This window comes from Chelonus insularis, unplaced genomic scaffold (assembly GCF_013357705.1).
Source record: "Chelonus insularis isolate UGA/USDA-ARS -01 unplaced genomic scaffold, ASM1335770v1 contig_131_pilon, whole genome shotgun sequence".
In the NCBI taxonomy this organism is placed as follows: Eukaryota; Metazoa; Arthropoda; class Insecta; order Hymenoptera; family Braconidae; genus Chelonus; species Chelonus insularis.
In genome coordinates, this window is record NW_023276372.1 from 2,029,217 (window position 1) to 2,047,014 (window position 17,798).

A 17,798-nucleotide genomic window follows, 5' to 3' on the forward strand; every position below is an offset into this window, starting at 1 on the left:
TATTTATTTATTTATTTATTATTTATTTTTTTCTCATTGTAATTTTTGATTTATTTTATTTTTTTTTTTTAAATCGTTTTTACTATCCCTATAATTTCGTCAGTTTTTTAACATTAGACTACTTATCGGTTTTATTTACAGCAATGTACATATGTCAATCAATGTTTTATTAGCTTGTCATCATTAATAAACGATCTAAATACTTGGTAATAATTAAATAATTAATTATCAAATTATTTATTTTTATACCATACCTTCTTACTGAGTTCATTTGATTTATTAAAATTAAATTAAAAATTTTTTTTTGAAATAATTCTTAGTAGCTTGAATTCGGGTCACTGATATTCTTTTTCCTATGAAATCCAAATGATTATTTTTAGTTGAAAATAATATCAAACTTTCTCAGTATTTGTGTTTTTTTTTTTAATGAAATAAAAAAATTCTAAGACATGAAATTCGATTAAGTTGAAAACATCCGTTTATAATTTTTATTAATAATTAATTTGTCGAAATGCATTTTATTGATTTTCAATTAGAACATAGTATAGAATACAAAGTAACTTACTAAATATAGTATGAGGAAATAAATAGTTTTATTTTATATATTCATATTACGACAATGATCCGTTTAATAAATAAATATTTGTATAAAATGCCCTCCAGTAATATATTATCATTTCTAGAAGTAAGTTAATAATGATGAAATATTGATAAAAATATAAAATTGACTCAAACTATCATGAAAAAAGTAGACTAATTGAAAGAATAAATTTAACTTGTGTTACTTTTATTTTTTTAAGTTATTTTCTAATTATTAAACATTATTATAAATATTAAAAAACAATAGTTAACATTGATAAGAGTTTAAAAAAGCTGACGTAATTAAAATAAGTAATTTTCAATACTTAAGTAATATCTTAATAAAAATTCCACAAATTAAAAATTTTTCATTCAATGATAATTATTTAATAGTATTTTATTTTAATTAAATTTTTTTTTTGTTTTGTAAGACACAGATTTATTTTCTTTTTATCTCCATATTTTATTTTAAAATTGGTCTTTATTGATAAATTGTAAATTAAATCCCAGGGTGGACGAATGAGCCTCAGCTTCAGTCAAGAAATCGTACTTTTAACTGCCGTTTTCTCGTAAAACCTCCCGATGATCAAGACGAGACTATGGAAGAGAAGCAGCAGCGTGTATCGCAATATGAATCAATGCAAATATGTTCTGCGCTTCTTCCAAATCCCAGTGAACATTTAGAAAATAGTGATGTATCGTCTGAATCGTCCGACATCGGGTCTTGCGTAATGTGCGTTGCACGTAGAATTTCTTTTACTGAAAAGCCAATTAACACTGCACCAATTCATCAATTTACTATTAAATTGGATACTACGGGTAGGATTATTGCAGTGGATATTAGTAATCTTCCAATTCCATATTCTCAGTACATTCGCAAGGTAAAGACGATTAATTCAATTATTGTATTGATGCAACAGTTTTTGCATTTTTTTTCAGAGATTTATTTGAATCAATTTGTATCATCTTTAACCAGTTATTCCCATGGTATAAATCTATTTCGATTTTATCAGTACAATAATTGCAAACAGCTTCCGTCATCAAAAATAATCCGTGAATTTTTTTGGACTATTTTATTATCGACCAATACATTCAGAAAATTCATCTATATATTGAGACATGGAATGCTTAAAAAATACTGATAATTTAATAAATTATTGTAAGAAAATTTAATTTATGTTTGATAATTATTTTCAAAATTTTTTTCTTTATTTCCAACATCAACGTATACTTTCTAGTATTAATTAAATTAAAAATAACTTTACTAATCATCACATTAGTGATAAAAAAAAAGTAAAAAATACCTCAACAATTATTTTTTTAATGTAAGATTCAAAAAAAGAAAAAAATTGTTTAATTAAATAATATTAAACATCATATTCAGAATGCAAATATTTTTGCATCAATTCAATATTAGAAATAGAAAAGTTAGTAATATAATTAAAGAAAAATTAAAAAAATTTTTTTTTGAATTTTAGGATTTACATGGCACTACTGTCCACGATTTGTGTCATCCGAATGATCTCAGTAAATTTACTGCTCATTTGAAGGATACAGTACAATTTGGTGAAGGAGAAACATCCATATACCGACTGCGTGTTAATTCTGATAAATGTTTTAACGTTCAAACCAAGTCAAAACTATTTAAAGCAAACGCGATGAATGTACACGAGACAGATTTTATTCTGTCTACTTATTCAATAATTGGGTAAGTTGATAATTAATAACCATCCAATCCATTAATCAATAATCACCGTATCATCCCCATTGACTGATTTTATTTTCCATTATTACCATCTCCATTGTTTGATACTATTCATCATTTGTATAACAATCGATCAACTAACATTCAAGTCATAACCTACCACCGCGAAATGGGAGTTTTTATTATTTTATTTATATCACACCGCTTATTCACTTAATTACAACCGTACGCAACAGTTTAATAACCTTATTACCTTAGTAACCACGCACTGTCTTGTTTTTTTGGTGTTGGAGATCTGGCCACTCTTAAAAATATTTTTTACTTATAGAAAATTTATTTTAAGTGATAACACATTTATGTTACTTCTATTTCGACTTCATTAACTTTATCAATAACCATATGTTTAAGTGTCAACATTGGTGTTATTTACAACTTTCATCATTTCATATCCTCACGTACATTAACATCATTAGTTAATGTGAATAACTGTACAACAATAATTATTAGAAATAGATTAGGATAGAATAGTATAGATGAACTATGAAAATTATTATAAAATAAAAAAAAGTAGAATAGTGGGATTTAGAATAGTATCTTAGTATATTTGTTAAGTGAATATTACATAGTTTTGTTTGTTGTTTACAAATAGGGATAATGACTTAACACCTAGCGAGGGTGGTCAGCTTTCCAACAGCAAAGTGTGCTCAGGACACTCTAGTAACCATTGTGCGAATAATAATAGTAATAATGCCGGTAATAATAACAATAATGTGGGTGGTCCATTAATGTCCGTGGCTCATGTGAATGGTCAAGTGAGTGGTTTAAGCGGTCGATCCTTAACGACAACAACGAATCAAAGTGGTCCCTTCGGTTCGAGTGATTCGTGTAATCCGTTAAGTTCGCAAAACTCTAATAACCCATTCAACCATTTCTCGTCAAATGTGGACTTGGAATTTGAACTATTTCCAAATTCCTCATGGGACTTGGATAGTAGCAGCGGATGTGCTGATAGACCCGAGTCAAGAAATACCGGTCCACCAAACTCACGACCACCTTCCCAGCCAGCCCCATCATCAAGTCCTCAAGCAGCGTTCACCTCCAATTCCACAGTGACGTCGCACTGCAGTCCTTTAAGGGCCTATAGCCCGACTTCCATGATCGGTGCTCACTCCTTTAGTAATTCCTTCCCATTCAGTCCGCTTCAGGATTCACAGACGTCTTTGCTCAGCGTTACGGGTGTGATTAATGGCAGTGTCAGTGGAGCAAGTGTTGGTACCAATGCATCCATCGGTAAAGATGTGCGAGGATGTCCCACACCTAGCCACAGCATCGACTCTATTGGATCAGCTGCGACATCGTCGACAACAGGAACCTCAGCAACGCCGACAACATCCACTGGTTCACCGACAGTCTCATCAATCAGTAGTGGTACCACGACACTATCGTCACCAGGTTCATCAACTTCTACAGCAATGTCGTCATTATCAGGTACAACTGCGAGTCAGTCAACACCTACCACGACGACAAGTTCAACTGCGGTTACGCCTGTATCAATACCTGTGGCTACCACTACTAATTTACTCTCAAATGCCGAGTCCCAAAGTAGTTTGAGCTCCACAGGTGATTCTGGTAGACTTAGAAATCTATTGACGAAGGGTGTGAGTGCTAATAGCGATGATGCTCAGGACAGTACTAATAATGAAACTGAAAACCAAAATGATCATAGAATATTAAAGATTCTATTGAATGCACAAGATGATGATGAATATCATTCTGAACATAGTGCTAAAGTAAGACCATCACCAAGTATTGTTCCTAAACCAGCTGTTGAACACTCCAAGTCTTCTCACAACAACAATATGCTTCTACAGGTAAATTTCTTCATTTTATTTTTATTATCTAAATTATCGAAACAATCTTTGAATATTTCCTTCAAAGCTAATTGAAAAGTTTTATGTACGCAACAATATTAGTCAGGGAAAAAAAAGTTCTTTATTATTCATGAAAAATTACTAAGCATTAATAGAAACGTTGAAATTCGTGCGAGAAACAGAATAAAAAGTTTTTATATGTATACACATATATTTATATAGCTCAAGTTATTTGCTGACGTTGGTGTGTCACTTTTATTCTTTTAAGTCTTTGTAAAACTTATATGTACACGTGCCAACGTCTTTCACGTGCTTAAATGTAAATGTTTTAAATGAAGTCATTGTGGAGTAGTGATCGTATTAAAATATAAATTTGAGTAGCTCTTTATTCTCCAAGCATTAAAATATCTCTAATAAAAATGTTAATTTCTTCTTTTTAAGCTGCTGAACGACAAAAATGATGATGATGAAGATTCTCGTGCAGGCATAAAGAAGCAAAATGAACTCTTGCAGCAGTTGTTGAAAGATCCTGAAGAAGAAAGAAAAATGTTAGAACAAAAGGTATAAAATAGAGAATTTAATTTTTAAAACATTACATTTTTATTAATTAAGTTTTTCTTTTTTTTAAATTAAAAGTTATAACAGATTTATTTAGTTAAAAAATTTTTACCGCTCTTCCAACAGAATCGAGACGATGACAACATACTCAGAAGTCTCGGTTTCAAATCTCCTCCCTCTTCTCAACCTGGAGACCATACTCATGGTAGTACGTCAACACAGAGTGGCCAAAAAAGGCCAGGAGAAGACGGAGATTTAAATATGGCTGTTAAAAGACCGATGGATAATTCTCATCAAGTATCGTCGTCGGGTAGCAGCACATCAGGCCAGGGGACAAGTAAGCTGTGGGAGAAGAACAAAATGTTAGCGTCTCTCTTGGCTAAGCAACCTCCTCAGCCAACAACTATCCCACCAATTCCTGCATCTGTGATATCGGCAACTCCACAGGTATTAATCTTTTTTTTTTTTCATGTCAACTTATTTTTATTGTCACTAGCTTTTACTTATTTTGTTTTCACTCTTTCTAGGATAAGTTGCCCCGTGTTGCTGACCGATTGAAGCAGCAGCAGCAACAACAACAGCAGCAGCAGCAACAACAACAACAACAGCAGCAACAACAACAGCAACAGCAGCAACAACAACAGCAGCAGCAGCAGCAACCCCAACAACCCTGGACAGGAAGTGGAATGCAATCGGTTGGAAGTACCGCAACCACTACTGTTGCTACCTCCGCCCGAACTCCCTTCCAAAATCAATCGAGACTACCTCGCCAAGCAACCAATAGCTACCTCAGTCACATGCTAAGTCACGTTAGTATTTATAATTTTTTAATTCATCATTCAGAGTATTGTATTCTATAATGAAAAGAAATTTCAAGTGAAAGTTTTTGTATGAAAATTTTTATTGTCAATTTATACTACTATTATATTCAATTTTTCTTACATCAATTTAATTATTGTTTGTATTTATTTTAGGAGAGACCTCCAATAGGTCAAATGGATTCGGAATTCCCAAGCGCTGGTGTAGAATTTCATTCGTCCTCAGGAGAGTTAAATACGTATCAATCAGATCCAGCTTTATCTGAGATACTAGATCAAGTAATGGAATTCGTGTCAGACGAAGGGATTACAGACTCTTCAACAATGGCTAATCTCTTAGATCCTATAGAAGCACCTACAAACAATCCTCTTAACGAAAAAATGGCTATTTGCGCTATTCAAAAATCATTAATGCTTTGTGAAACTGCCGTCAATTCGACGTCTTCCACAATAACAATGCCATCAACTCCACCAGCTTATTCGTCTGCGGTAAAGATCAAAGTTTCAAGCATGCTTTTGTGAAGCTTTATTGATTAAAATATAATTATTTGTTTGAAATTAATTCATTAATTACATGATATTTTTTTTTTAATAGTTGGGAAGTGCAACATCTGTTACAACGGCTCACAATTATCAACCACCACCAATGTATCAACAACAGACAAGGGCGAGGTTTACTGGTCAGGCTGGAATAAGACAACCAGCCGTACCATTTACTCAACAACAGCAACAACAACAGCAGCAGCAACAGCAATTACAATTGCAACATCAACGAACGAAATTACTTCAACAACAGCAGTTAAAGCAACGTTTGTTACAGCAGCAACAACAGCAGCAATTACTCATACCATCAAATGCTACGGCACCTGATCAAATAACAGCGGGTATTCATAATATTGACAATTTATTAAATAATACTGTCGCACCGAATGTAACGTTACAGGTAAAGCTTATCTAAAATTATTTTCTATTCAAATTAATGTTGAAATAAATTATAATATTATTTTACTATTTTTTAAAATATTTTAATTGTAGCGATCCAGTGTTTCGGACTCTCAAATGTCGCCAGGGTATGGAAGTTCCGTCCAGTTACCTTCTACTCATCGCCTTACTCATTCTTATTCTCATATGCCAACAATTACTCAACAGTAATTAATATTTTATTATATTTTTTTTCTCATATTTAAAGTTCATTAAAAAAAAAATTCAAAGTCCTTGATTATCTAACAACAAAGTAAATGTAATAGATTAATTATTTTATATTGTTTTTAATAATCTATTTAATTATCAACTACACTTACACATAAAAACAAACGGATGATATTTATTTTATAACATGAATGATAAAAAAAACAACTAATAACTTACTTTTTAGCCCTTCGGTTAATAATAATTTCAACAGCGGTCAACCAGTGTCCGCAGCATCTAGATTATCTCCACATTCTCCCGCTGGAATGTTGTCTTTACTATCTCATTCTCAACCCCTATCTCCACGAGTTTCGCAAGTAAGTAAAGCAAAGAAATTACTATGTTATTTTAAAAATAAAACTTTATATTAAATTATCTTTATTTAATTAAATAGCCAATTTAATAGAAGCAAAAAATTTTCTAGAATGTGAGTATTAAAATCATTACCTTTTAGGGAAATTACGGGAACAATCCTAGAATGTTCAACGTAAACCAAGCAAGGGCGCAACAGCAACAGCCAACAGCAGCTCAACAACAGCTTCAGCAGCAACGATCCATGCCATCGCCTGGCACCGCAGTTCCGGCGCGGCAATCTCCATTTCCTGCCGAAGCATTTCCTCCTCCTGCATCACCAACCGCTAGCCAATTTTCACCCGTTCCAAATCCTGGTAATTCCAATCCTACTGCACAATATCGGCTTCAACGAGCATCATCAACGCCTTCAGCAACGACTCAACTGCCAGGTAATTATTTTTTTCTATAAATCAATCACACAACACATTCCCTTGGATAATAAATCACTAATAGTTTCATAGAGATGATAATAACAATAATGATTGATATATTTGCACCATACTATATCATATGTGCGGGTTTAAAATCACTTATATACAATATAATTAGTATAATCATATTTTCCAAGTGCTTTTTAATGATTATCAATATTTTTAACGCACATTAATAGTGATAGAAAAGATTTTCCTAACGCGTTATAATGAACCTTGTAAATTGTGTCGTAATAATGCAAAAGATTAATACACAAGATAGGTAAGTACAATTTATAATTATCTCTGTTCCATCGACTAATTAAAATTTATTAAATCTTCAATACGTAGTTGATTCAATTTATGCTACGTTATTTTTCAAATAATTTATAGTTTAATTTAATTCTCTTTCAATTTTGTGCATTCACATTTATTTAATAAATTATTCTACAATCAATGATTCATTATCCCATAGCACTCACGTGTTATTGTCATTATTAAAACTTATTAAAGATAAAATAGATATAAACACTAGTATGACAGAAAAAAATCCCATAACAATCATTAAGACAGTTTAATTAAAATAATTTATTTAACGTGAGTGCTTATGTGGAAAGTTTGATTTATTTTGGAGTTATGTTATTTAGAATTGATAGTCCCTTAAAAAGTATCGAGGTAGATTGTGTGGATGTTGCAGGTGGGGTAGGTTCTCCGCGACACTATGGTGGTGTCAGCAAAGATCAACAAGCCTTACTGTCTCCTAGTCATCCTCGCGCTGGTTGTCCCACAACACCAACGCATAATCAACATGCTGTGACGAATAATCATTTTACGAATCAACAACACTCTTCCATGTTATATCGCAACACTGGCAGCAATGTCAGTACCCCAGATGTACAGAATAATCAATTCTGTTACGATCAGGGTTCCGTACCTGCCTATGCAACGAGACCTGAGGACTCTAGGTCATTGCCTTCTAGTAATCCTGCCAGTCATCAAATGGGTGGTAAGTCATATGACCAGTTAATGTCATGTGACCATCACTGAATCATCTGTACAGACACCCCATTGTCATTTTGAGTATCAGCACGTTGGTTCCAGTGCACGGGACCTTGTACATCGACCATAAGCACTCCAATAGCCAAAGTTTACCCATCAATATCAATTTCATTAACTTTCATTCAAGAGCATTTGCCATCCATCGTTATACCCTCACTCTTTTATCATTCATTTATAGCCTGCAAGATCATCATAAAACACATTATAAACCTTCGAATCATGACAGCTTTAGTTTTTTTTATTGATTTTGAAGTAAATCATTTTTATTTGTAATCAGACCATTTGAACATAAACTTTCATTATTTTTTAATGCCTGTTTTTATCTACCATGAAGATTTTTTATTTTAATCTAAAGCTCCACAATAGAGAAATTGATATGTTCAAACGATCTAATTATATTTCTTTTTTTCCAAATTGTATATACATGAATATTTTACTTTGAATCATCACTTGTAAATAACAGCTCAATGTATATATAAACGATATTTGAATGCAACCTGATTTGAATGTGACAATGCTACAAAAGAGTCTTCTGATTGATATTTAATAACTGAATTGTTGAATTTAATTATCTTTTTTTTCATCAACAATGAATTTATCAAAGAAAATTATTTTAGATTCTTTCGGTTGCAACATAATATCAATAATTCACCAATGATCATTATTTAACACAAAGACCGATATTTTCGAAAAACCATTGTGAAACGTTGCATGATGCTTCACATTACATGTCCACATTACTCGTTCCACATTTTGTGCTCAATGAATGCTCACCTTTGTCATCGACTAATCTGCTACTGTGACAAGATGAATCCATCCATATGTGAATAACGATGTACAATCATCTGTTTACTGCACAGAAAAGTTCTTCATCTAATCTGCAAGAATTTCAATCTGAAGATAATATCTCTAAAAGATACATATCAATATTTGAATAACATTTTAATTGTATAATATATACAACAAAGAAATAATTTGATAAATGATTATCATTTAGATGAAAATTGAAATGATTAAAAAGAGAATAATTTTGTCAGAGTCATGGACATGAGCACTAATTTAAAAAAGCAAATTCTAGAAAATGTATCTCTTTTAAGCTTATATTCTGTGCACTGGTATCTTGCAATTTTCCAATTTCCTTCTGCTAATGTTCATGTCCTCGACAATTGTATCATTTTGTATAAGAGGAGACTGCCACTTGATTTTGTTATTTTTTCAAAAAATTATCTCTGCAGGCACATATAAATTAGATTTTTTTATAAGTAGTGAACTGCACAATGCACAATGTAGATAAAATAATTATATTTAATTAGATGAATAATTAGATCCATTAACGCATAAATTAAAATTAGATTGTACCATAATTATTTTTTGTTCAAGTACTTACTCTCCTCTTATTCCTGTAAAAAATGTAATTATTATTTTTCAACGATACTATTAATTTAATTGTCTTATTAGTAATTTAATAATATTCCAGTAAATGTAAAAATGAAGTAAAAATTTGAATCACTGAATGTGCTGTTTGTCGTCACCATCACCTGTGTCTCATTAAAAATAACAATCATTATATGTATAAAATGCAAAAATGTACAGTAATGGTGCCTGACCTAGTTAAAAATTATTATTAATCGAACTTTCAAGTTCTATTGCCAAAAATGAAATAATTGATCAACTATTCATATTTAATTAGAAATGATATCATTATCAACTTATCTATCTATAATTGTTTAATTATTTCACATAAATAATGAAATTTTTAACTAGGTAAATTAAGCGAAATTTAAAAATAAAATCGCTTAAAATAATTGTTTGTTAATATAAATTGTTATTTGTAGCATGGGGAATCTGCTTTCTCATTTTATGACGTCCATGAAAAATTGCATTGAGAAAAATATAAACTTGTGATTTACATTTATATAAATAAAAAAAAACCATTAAGCCTTAGCTTTGTTACTCAAGTCACAAACAACGCAACTAACTTTTCTCCTTAATCAACTTTTATGTAATAAAAACCATTAAACTGTAAAATATACCTTCATCCCATTGTATTATACCTTATTAGAGTTAAGTTATTTATCTTCTTGGAGAATAATACCAACATTTGTGTATTAAATCTACCTTTTATATACCACCCTGTTAGTGATTAATATGCTATTTAGAAAATAGCGAATTTAATTATTAGGTATAAAGAAAATTTTTTTTCGTTGATTATAAAATAATTTTTTCTTTATTTCTCTTATTAGGCAATAATACTACGTCGGAGTTTGTACGGCAAGAATTGAGAGCGGTTGTAGGAGCAAGAACTCAACAGAGAGTACCAAATAATATCCAGAACAACCTCATAGGACAAGTATCTCAAGAGGAACTGGAAGCCCTTGGACTATCATTTGAAATGTCTCCTGGTAAATAATTTAATCATTCATTTTTTTAGCATAATATTCATTTAGCAAATTAGCAATCAAAATTAAGACACTCAAATTAGACATTTTTTCAACCATCAATTATATATCAGTTTAACTCTTAATTTGAATAATTTTCGAAAGATAAAAATTTTATTAATGTGTCAGATTAATGCTCACTTATGACACTCTATGAAATTTTATCAAATGAATTGACTTGGTGGAAAATTGAGAGTTAAATGTTGCTTTTATATTACAAATTAAAAAAATTCTTATTCTGAAATTGAATAAATAAATTAGCACCAATCATCTTATTGAATTTAATAAATATAAACCCAATAATGATGACATGGAAAAAAATTTCACACTTTTCAATAAATTAAGGCACTTTAAATAGTGATACATTTTTAATAAATTAAATTATCACATATTTACAAAAATAGCCAAAACAATAGCACGATTGTCACTTTAATCACTGAAATTATTAACAGAGCTTCTTCCAGAAACACTTCAATAATTACACAATGATTAGATATTATAATGCTGTGAAAAAGTATTACACATGACTGAAACTATTATCACTCAACATTTATTAATATTTTTAATTTACAAAATATTTAATTGGATAACTTACAATATCATCATTCAATCAAAAAATTAGTTACACTTTAATTGAGTAATTTACATATACCATACACTTTAGTATAAATAAATAATTTGTGGATAAATAATGAATTAGTAGTTAGATAAATTGGAATACAAATAAAATAATCAATAAGTGAAATAGAAAAGCAAAATAAAACAATATCGTATGTCGACTGTGGTAACATTGATTGCTACAATGTCCTAAATAGGTGAGGCTGTGGCTAGCGATGGCCCTGCTAAGAGCTGGGCCATTGGGAGTGCCGGAAACGCGCCCTTCTCCTCAAGGGTAAGATCCCGTCGTCAATTAATTAATTATTTTACGTATTTTGATTTGTATGCTCTGCCTACCCTCTACGCTTCGCTTAAAAAACTTATTATGCACATTATATTGGCTAGTTACTATATTATACCTAAAATATTGACGTGATACTTTTAGAATAATATTCTTTGTAATTTTATTGATATTTTGCTTCTCTGCATGAATTTTTCATAATAAAAAAATATATGAATGATCTGCAAAATTAATTTTATAATAGAAAACAACAGGGATATTGTAATGAAAAAAAATTATTTTTTATTAACTTTTTTTTAAGTCAAGCAATCAGTATAAAAACATATATATATTGTCATTCCTTTTATCATTCTGAATATTTAATTTTATTTTTCCGAATATAATTTAAATAACCTTATGGCAATGGGCATTCAAAGTTTCAATTTATTATAATAATTCGCAATAAACATCAATACTTTATCATCCTTGATGAAGATATATTAGTGTAATAAAATAGTAATGCTTTTTCACAGTGCCGAATATAAATTGATTCTTTACGCATAATTTCCTCGTATTTTCTGTTTAATTTTATTATTCATGCCTAATAATTAAATTGTAGTTGCAACAAACTGCAATAGATGAAAATATTCCATGGTTAACTTTCGGGCCCTTTTTCACTTTATTATTGATAATTATTTATCTACTCACTGAATGATTTTTCTGGATATTTACGTTATTTGGTATATTAATTAGAATTAAATTTTATTGATTTAAAAAATCAATCTAATATTTATCAGTTCTTAAATATATTACTCGTAACATAATTCCCAAAATTAAATAGCAAATTATATTACTAAAGATATTTATAAGTTTATAATGAAATTATTTTTATTAAATTTGATAACATGAAAAGAAATTACCTATTTTTACGATTTTATATTAAATTAAATAAAATGAATTTATTTCTAAATAAATTCCTACTATTTCCGCTTTGGTGGAGTAATAAAAATATAAAACTGTAAAAATAAGGTGTAGAATCGATGAAGCATAAAAAAATAATATCTGTAAATTTTTCAGGGTACTATGGAGGAAGTAGTACGAGGTGATCCAAAATCATCCCTACTGCAGAAGTTATTATCCGAGTGACTGCAACATAATAAAAATATATATGTAATATATATAATTAAATTTAAAATAAGTTTAACTATACAATGATACACGCTAACTACTCCTGCGTCTGTACACATTCTATACGTAAAAATAAATAATAACTGTACTATATGTAATACTGTACTCATAAAAACAGTATAAAAAATGCGTCACACCAAGTGCATCACCAATTGATAGTTTTGCAATATCTTGAGTTAAATATATTGATAATCATATGTTGATTCATTAAAAAAAATTTTATAAGTAAACCAATTTATTTTGTTTGTGATTTTTTTTCTATTATTATTATAATTATAATAAATATTATAAATAAACCATTTATCATAGATTTCTTGGAGATTGTGATAATTGTTATTCTATTTAATTTCAATGGAGTTTGTATATATTAATTAATGTCAATTAATTAAAGATTGTTTTTAATTAATTGTAAGAAAAGTTACGACTTCTTTTGATATAATAATTGTACGTTATATTTTCAATGAAATATTATCAAATATATTAATAAACTTATAATAATAAAATAAGGTATAGTGAAATTGTTTGCTTAAATTTTTATAAAATGAGTTTTTTTTTTCTGTTATTTATTTATTAAAAAAATATTTGAGGTAAAAAGAAAATAGCAGGAATAAAGCAACGAGTATGAATCACTAGGTATGATGAAATATGAAATAGCTACAAGGTATATGCAACGTCGATTGGTGTAGCTTTTGGTAGCTGATATGCTACGGATTAATGAATGAAAGAAAAACTACGTAGGTACCTCAACGGTATACATTATTATACCACTGGCTGTTGAACATAGAATTATTTATAGGTTTTATTAATTATTGTTTATTATAAAATTATGAACGAATTAATTAATTATTACGATTATTAGTAATATTCTTACAATGTAATCATAAACTATTAATATTATTACAACAACAACAATTACTATTACTATTAATTATTCTATTATCAATATGATTATTATTATCATTAATAATAATATCATTAAGATAATTAATTATTGATATCATCATTATTATATTATATTATATTATATTATTATTACGTACAGAAACAAAAACTATTCTATACAAAAATGAAGAAAATTGCGTTTTTCTTAATTTAACATCTTTCAACTACTATATATATTTTGAATAATATATTTGTGATTGTAAGAATCTGCAACCAAAATGTGACAAAGAAAACTTGTTGTTGTTAATATGATTATTATTAATATTATTATTATTTTATTATTTTATTATTATTGACATTATTACTATTATGATTATCAATATACTTGTTGCAATTATCGTATAATGATCATACTCTGATCGACTACTATCGATTTATCATTGTAATGATTATTATTGTCATTATTATTATGAATATTAATTAATAATTACGATTCTGTTTAATTATAATATTATTATGTTATTGTAACGATATTATTAGTATTGAATTCTATGCGTAAGCGTATTTCAACCACTTTTAAGGGTACCTTTATAAAAAATATTTGCATTCAAGTGTACGTATGTGATATACATATGTATTGGTGATGCATTAAATGTACATATGCATGTGTGCGTGTGCGCGCGTGTGTGTACTAGTAATATTAAAAAAAAATATGTAATGAACGAAATAAGAAAAAAAAGATAAACGATCTTCTATTTTGCATATAGTCTGATAAATATCTCTCTCTTAATGTCTTTGAAGATATCTTGAGTTATCAATTAAAAAAAAGTGAGATGGTGTCAGTTGTTACAAACAAAAAAATTTAAATATAAATCTTATCGTGTATACGATATATATTTATGTAATTTATTTATATAAATATATATGTATATAATATATATTTAATAAAGAAAAAAAATTACAAAATAAAACTAAGAAAACCAGTATGCGCGTACAAATATGCATGCATATTCAATGAAATCTCACGCAAGTGTCCTATTTTTCCATAGAGTTTGTCGGCATTTGTCGTAGTTGAGAATTGCGAGATTTAAAAATAAATAAAAATACAAAAAAAAAAAAACTAAAAACAATTTAACGTTAAAAATGCTACGAGCCAGAATTATTGTAATTTATTCACTATTATTATTGTGGCAATTTAAGAGAGTTCAATTTTTATTATATGAATAAAATATATATAGATATATATATATATATACATAATTGACAACCTATTGATTCTTGTTATCGTTATCTTTTTTGTATTGTAATAAAATAATGTTCTGTAAGGTTGTCATAATATATGTGTATTGTTCTATGTTTTACATTCGAAATTTTTGCAATTATTATGGTATTGTAAAAAAAAAAAAAATACAAAATATTTCATCGACAAATTTGAACGATTCATGTCGAGTAGAAAATAGTTTAATAATATAATATATCTTTGTCTGCACAATTTCGATTTGGAACAAACAAATGAGAAAAATTAAAACAAATAGAGCTATTACTCTTTGGAAATACACATAAGTGAGATACTTTAATTATATACGCAGACATACTTGTACATTTTTTTGTTTTCATAGTTGTATGTCTGAACAAAATATAAGGACAAGACATGCATTTGTGTCCTCGTATAGTATGTGGACTCATGCATGCTTGTGTCTTGGTGTGTATAAAGTGAGTTACAAATACGTCATATAGATAAATCATATGTGCTTTCTAATGATGAATAATTTTATAAATATAAACGTAATACTTATATAATGCTGTCTAAATTTTTTATTCCTTACAGAATAGAATACATCTTAAGAAGAAAATATTTAGCATACCTTTTTTCAATGTCAATTAATTATATCGAATAATTCAGCCAATTTTTCAAATATTCTCTAATTATTGATATTAAATCATTTTTGAAAACATCATCAGACATCATTCTCTTTGATAGAGCTTCAATTGTCATAATTTTGTTTTTAGTCAATAATATTTGTATCTCAGAAGCAAGTTTTATCTGTTGGTCTTCAGTAAGCTCGTTCAATAAAATATCAGGGATGGAACGAAAATTGCCATCACTAGTAGTAGAAGCAGCTCTACTGTATTGTTGCATTTTATCTACTAAATATAGATTTATCAAAATATATAATGCAATCACTTATTTTTGAAAATTTGACTTTAAATATGTGAGTGTGATACCAAGTAAAGCTATTGGATATGTTAAAAGAGACATCCTTAAGGACATTTGAAAAGTATCGAAAAAACCATATCCCCTGCCAATATTGGGATTCATCATAACAGGTAAACTCGCTTCTCTAATCTCACGAAGATCACAAATGATGCTAATTAATTCAGAATTACTGTATGATGATAGGTTCATTTTTTTTAGAATATTTGAAGTATTCTAAGATTTATCTGAAATAAAATATAAACCAATGTGACATTTGATAAAAATAACTATTTACTTCATACACTACGTCTTATAAATGATATTACGCATAAGAATGAAATTTTTACCACTTCAATCTGTATAAAAACAGAATCAATGATGGCGATTTAATATTATAGGAACAGATAGACTAGAGTTATTTAATGTGTATTACTTTTATTAATAATAGATCAATTTCATTATCAGTTCAAGTTTATCTATATTTTATCTATTTTATCAGTTAAACTATCATAAAATTCAACCAATTTTTGTTTCATAATAATTTTTATATTTTTCGTACAAAATGTGCATTAAATTTAAAAACTTATTCATCATATTAATTATTATTTGTTCAGCATATTTGATATGTATAATTCACTTTTTATATAGAAAAATTTAATTCTTTTAAAAACATTTCAATAACTGATCGTAAAGTTTCTCTAAAACCAGCTTCAGACATCATTCTCATTGATAAAGCTGCAACTGTCATTATATTTTCTTGTGATAATAAACTTCGTATAGAGTTAGCGAGTCTTCTTGTTTGCTCTTCGGAAAGATCATTCATCAAAATATCAGGGACTGAACGAAATTCTCCCTCATTAAGAGCAGATGCTGTTACACCAGCTACTATACCACCTAAAAAATGAATGAAATTGAAACTTGCAATGAATTGATATATTTATAAGTGCACTCAAGTCATACCTAGTGCAATGCCTCTAGGACCCAAAAGCAAACCTCCCAAGGTTGCTGCTACTCCAACCATGAGACCCGACGACAAACATTTGTTCACCGTTACTCTCATAGCTTTAATTTCATTGAGTTCACAAATGATGCTAATTAATTCAGAGTTATTGCATGATGACAGGTTCTTTTTTTTAGACATTTTCAGATATCCTAAAAAAAATTTGAAATAAAATATAAATCAATGACACACCGATTAAATTATTTTATGAATTTACTTGATGGATCAACTCTTATAAATAAGGTTATTTATAAAATTATTATTAAATATATATAAAAAGATCTCTTACTGAATATATGTTCATCGAATAAAGCTTTGATTGTGATGCAGCCAAACTTCTCTCAAAACTATTGTGTATGATTCAAAGTATTTTATTATCATAGTATTTATGTGGACTTCCCTTTTGTGCGAGGTTTTTCAGATAAGAAAACTACCAGACTATAGGAACATATAGGAAACACTATTTCATCTTTGTGGCAAAAGATTTTTCGCAATTTTATGCACACAGCTGTATACATATGTTATGTATATATACATTGATAAAGCTCATTTAATATGGAAAGTGAGTCATCTATTCAATTTGCAAAACCAACTACTACCAATCAACACAAATTCAATATGAGTCAAAAACGAATGAATTTTGAAAAAGAATCGATGAGGTGCAGAAAATTAAC

At 28.7% G+C, this 17,798-nt stretch overlaps 2 protein-coding genes and 1 long non-coding RNA gene across 10 annotated transcripts in view; 1 reads left to right on the plus strand and 2 right to left on the minus strand.

Annotated features, from left to right (window-relative positions):
• LOC118074123 (nuclear receptor coactivator 2-like) overlaps window positions 1-13,430 on the plus strand; it is a 33,987-nt gene extending 20,557 nt beyond the window's left edge. The window contains exons 7-21 of one of the 8 annotated variants that reach the window (XM_035095055.1): window positions 1,090-1,460; window positions 2,058-2,287; window positions 2,934-4,155; window positions 4,597-4,716; window positions 4,840-5,160; window positions 5,241-5,522; window positions 5,688-6,020; window positions 6,127-6,474; window positions 6,567-6,679; window positions 6,907-7,036; window positions 7,174-7,462; window positions 8,181-8,489; window positions 10,786-10,944; window positions 11,796-11,872; window positions 12,935-13,424. In XM_035095055.1, coding sequence (XP_034950946.1) covers window positions 1,090-1,460; window positions 2,058-2,287; window positions 2,934-4,155; window positions 4,597-4,716; window positions 4,840-5,160; window positions 5,241-5,522; window positions 5,688-6,020; window positions 6,127-6,474; window positions 6,567-6,679; window positions 6,907-7,036; window positions 7,174-7,462; window positions 8,181-8,489; window positions 10,786-10,944; window positions 11,796-11,872; window positions 12,935-13,003 — 4,373 coding nt within the window. In that variant the 3' untranslated portion in view covers window positions 13,004-13,424. Of the gene's footprint in view, window positions 1-1,089; window positions 1,461-2,057; window positions 2,288-2,933; window positions 4,156-4,596; window positions 4,717-4,839; window positions 5,161-5,240; window positions 5,523-5,687; window positions 6,021-6,126; window positions 6,475-6,566; window positions 6,680-6,906; window positions 7,037-7,173; window positions 7,463-8,180; window positions 8,490-10,785; window positions 10,945-11,795; window positions 11,873-12,934 lie in introns of all 8 variants that reach the window. The other 7 variants (XM_035095060.1, XM_035095062.1, XM_035095059.1 and 4 more) reach the window with 7 other exon arrangements.
• LOC118074125 (uncharacterized) lies at window positions 12,216-16,548 on the minus strand. The gene is made up of 4 exons (XR_004691182.1): window positions 16,472-16,548; window positions 16,154-16,369; window positions 15,793-16,075; window positions 12,216-13,003 (listed from the first exon to the last, which is right to left on the minus strand). It is a non-coding gene; the product is annotated as an uncharacterized lncRNA (long non-coding RNA).
• A 109-nt stretch (window positions 16,549-16,657) lies between these two features.
• Window positions 16,658-17,618, minus strand: LOC118073306 (protein C19orf12 homolog). The gene is made up of 3 exons (XM_035093725.1): window positions 17,414-17,618; window positions 17,085-17,276; window positions 16,658-17,018 (listed from the first exon to the last, which is right to left on the minus strand). Exons 2-3 carry the CDS (start codon window positions 17,263-17,265, stop codon window positions 16,765-16,767), a joined length of 435 nt encoding a protein of 144 aa, XP_034949616.1. The 5' UTR covers window positions 17,266-17,276; window positions 17,414-17,618; the 3' UTR covers window positions 16,658-16,764.
• Between the last annotated feature and the right edge of the window lie 180 nt (window positions 17,619-17,798).

Excerpts from the sequence above, each read along its gene's own strand:
- LOC118073306 (XM_035093725.1), bottom strand. The coding sequence starts at position 17,265 with ATGTCTAAAAAAAAGAACCTGTCATCATGCAATAACTCTGAATTAATT. Across the intron at positions 17,019-17,084 it reads TCCTAGAGGCATTGCACTAG|GTGGTATAGTAGCTGGTGTA; the intron begins GTATGACTTGAG and ends TTCATTTTTTAG.